General features: G+C 36.9%; 1 protein-coding gene across 1 annotated transcript in view; it reads right to left on the bottom strand.

Moving 5' to 3' along the window:
* The window catches only part of galnt16 (UDP-N-acetyl-alpha-D-galactosamine:polypeptide N-acetylgalactosaminyltransferase 16), a 63,957-nt gene that overhangs the window by 49,798 nt on the left and 10,557 nt on the right, over positions 1–3,602 (bottom strand). The window contains exon 2 of the mRNA XM_008288471.1: positions 110–294. Coding sequence (XP_008286693.1) covers positions 110–294 — 185 coding nt within the window. The remainder of the gene's footprint in view (positions 1–109; positions 295–3,602) is intronic.

Below are 3,602 nucleotides of genomic sequence, written 5' to 3'. Positions count from 1 at the left end.
GTGGACAGGGGGACTGGTGGACAGGTGGACTGGTGGACTGGTGGACAGGTGGACTCTTGGACAGGTGGACAGGTGGACTGGTGGACTGGTGAGGCGTTGGCCGGCTCACCTGTAGTGCCGAGTGTCTCGGATGACTCGCTCGCCGCCCAGCCGGTCGCTCTCCTGCAGGTTGAAGGCGTGTTCTCGGTACGGGTCATCGCCCGGCTTCAGCTGCTTGGCCGACAGGTACGACTTGTCGTCGAAGCTGCCCAGCTGCTGGTTCTGGTTCTGCTCCGGGCGAGGAGGCTGCGTCACCTGCAGGACAACGAGGACAGCAGGGATACATGAACACATGGTACCAATAGCAGGTTTTCTGCTGATGTCAAGGTCCTCGTTCTTTACACAAAGGAGGAAACACAACAGCACCACAAAGAGTCCACATCTAGAACGTCTGTGAGATGCTTCAACGCCACAGACAACGTCCTCAGGAGAAGAATTTGTCGTTTAAACGAGACAAAAACTGAAAATACTTCACAGACAACATGCTGGCAGCTTGTTACTCAGACTGTGTCCCATTAGCTGGTTATTAAGTTTATCCACAAAAACAAAAAAACAACAACACAGAGTGTCTATTTTAAAGGTGTAGGAAAAACAAACAAACAAACAAACAAAAGAAACAGGACGTTCTCTGACACTTAATGGTGTAAAAAACAGCATGTAAGTTATTTAATGACTAAATATTAAAACAAACAAACAACAAAACTTGACATGTTTTGTTTTGTTTTTGTTTTCATGGTTTTTCATCTACAGTGAAAACATGTAAAGATATTTAACAGAAAATCTACAATATGAAAACTGTAAATATTCAATAAATCCATAAGATGTCATGTTTTTCAGAAAGGTAAAACAACTGGAAAACGGAACATTTTCAGTATTTAAAGACGATGTAGCCATAGAACAAAAACAGGACTTTTCTTTTATATATAAATTCATGGTACTAATGGTTATTTGTAGGTCAATCTATAGGTTGAAAAGATGGTTATTTGCCATTATTTTAATATATTTTCAATATTTTAAGACAATGTAGCTACAGTGAAACCAGGACTTTAAAAAAAANAGAATCACCAATTAACCTCAACATGTTTTTGGACTGTGTGGGAGGAAGCTGGAGAACCCGGAGAGAACCCACGCTGCACGGGGAGAACATGGAGACTCCCGGGTGTCCAGCGACCATCTTGCTGTGAGGCAACAGTGCTAACCACCTATCCACCTTGCAGCTCTCCCCAAAGATGCTAAACATAACAATGTTTATGCTTCTTTATTTCTATATTATGCTTCTATTTTATTGTGTTTATCTGCTGATGAAACAATGTTGGGACTGAATGAGAGAGTTGGTATAAAATGACCATAAAATATTCACATTTAAGAAGCTGGAATAGAGGAATTAAGACAGTTTACGCTTAAAAAAATTCAAAATTAAAACTTATTTAATAGTTGATGACTAATTATTGCAGCTCTAAAACGCTTGTTTTAATGTCTGTATTCAGCTCCTTGGACATGCATCTATATTTATATTTGCTATTCTGTGCTGATGGAACTGAGCTGGTGGCTCCATCTTGTGAAATGCATCACTTGTTTCATGAGATTAATATTTTTATTACTGACAAATAAATAAAATGTCTAAAAGTCCAGAGAGAGCCCCTGAGGCGTCATTATTACAGAGCTGACACTAATATTATCTTTATTTGTGTGATTTGTAAATACACACAGATTTGTTTTTGCACATGTACGAGTCCAGTTTCATGAGATATTTATTGAATAAATAACAAAAAAAATGGAACTTTTATATGCAAATACTTCATCAGAAAAGACTTGTTGTTGTGTTTTTGTGCAACTGGTTGAGACACATTAAAGGAAACTGGTGTGGCTGGTAAACACAGCTGCTGCATAATCATCGTTTAAGAGCTTCTCTGTGCTCTGAGCGAACTCGTCTCCTGTTTATTGTCTGTTGCTCTGCTGTGTTTACGACTCTCTGGTGTCTGTTCCTGTTGTTTTATGTCCCAGCCTAACAGGATTTCAAAAGAAATAAAGGAGCAGCAGGCAGAAATGAAGGTTAAATAAAAAATAAATGTCTAATTGGCTGCCAGTTCGCAGGTATGAAGGAGCTCCAGCAACCTCGAATGCGTTTTTAAGAAAACTACCGAAGACCAAATACCTCGTAAGAGCCACAAAAACTGCACAATTAGTTCGATTCCAGTTTGGAAAGACAAGAAAACATGGACGTGAACTGCTTCCACAAAGAGGGACAAGAGGAAGGACCTGACAAAGACTCGGAGGAGGACACGTTTTAAACTAGAACTAAGGAGACCCGGTGGGCAGCAGAGCTTTCAGGAGCTTTGAAGGCGTTCAGAGCAACAAGGTCTCCATTAAAAACCAGTCTGAAGGTTGGTTATTGATCGCGGCTGCAGCAGCTGCACAGACGCTACGACGCAAGCAACGTGTTCAGAGCAGCTTTCATTTGGAGGTTAAATGTTTTTGGTTAAAATAAGAAGAAAAAAAAGAAGAAAAAAGCATAAATGAGCTACAAAAAAAATCAAATGCAGGAAAAACGTTTAATCTGAAAAAAAAAAACTTAATTAAGCTTTATTCACAGTTGTTTACTGTAATTCTCAGCACATGTGTTATTTTATAGATGTTTCCTGTTTTGTTGAATTACAGATAATACCTCCTAAAATTACACAAATAAAATGTATTTTTAGTTTTAATTGTTTTAAATGTATTCTTTTTATGCCTACAAATAAACATTTTATTTTATTTTAATTTTTATGAACCATAAGAAAAACAAAAACACAGGCCAAGACTTTAAATAATGTTCACATCACAAATCAGTATTTTTATAAATACTAATTTATTTCTTCATGTTACGTTTGACTGTAAAATTACATGTTTTTTTTTTCTGGTTTTATGTCTAATAGAACATCACTTTTTTTTTTTGTTAGAGATATTGGGAATTAGTTAAAAGAAACTTTTTCTACTGATTACGATTGAAAGATTGTGAATATTTTTTTAACTGTTATTTACTAAACTACAGATAATAACTGGAAAAATCTCAGAAAAACGGCTTAATTTACATGTTGACGTTTTTTTAATATATTTTTTTTGTTGATAAATTAACCATAAAAACAAGTCAAAAATGTAAATAATGTCCACATCAAAAATCTGTATTACTACAAATAGAAACTCATTCTTTTACAATGTGTGACCATAAAATCACACTGTTGTATTTAAATGCACTGACAATAGAATTATTTTACAGATTTAAACACACCAGATTTCACAGTTTTTAAATATTACAGAACTCCAGCATTTTTCTGGCTGACAGATTTTCACCAGGATTTCTTTAAACAGGATTTTTTAATGCCGACTTTCACACGTATCCGTGGGTTGAAAGTTCACGTCTTTACACGTATCACAGATTAAATCCTGACTTAAAATCATCCTATTTTTATCTGTGAAACACCTCTAAGTCTGTGAGACGGCTTCTGCGACACGACTTTAAGCTGCTGACAGATTAGCGTCTGATCCACTTGCACAGATCGGAGCCGACAGGTGGACAGGTGGAC

This window comes from Stegastes partitus, unplaced genomic scaffold, assembly GCF_000690725.1.
Source record: "Stegastes partitus isolate 25-593 unplaced genomic scaffold, Stegastes_partitus-1.0.2 Scaffold560, whole genome shotgun sequence".
Classification (NCBI taxonomy): domain Eukaryota; kingdom Metazoa; phylum Chordata; class Actinopteri; family Pomacentridae; genus Stegastes; species Stegastes partitus.
This window is presented reverse-complemented; position numbering and strand designations above follow the sequence as displayed.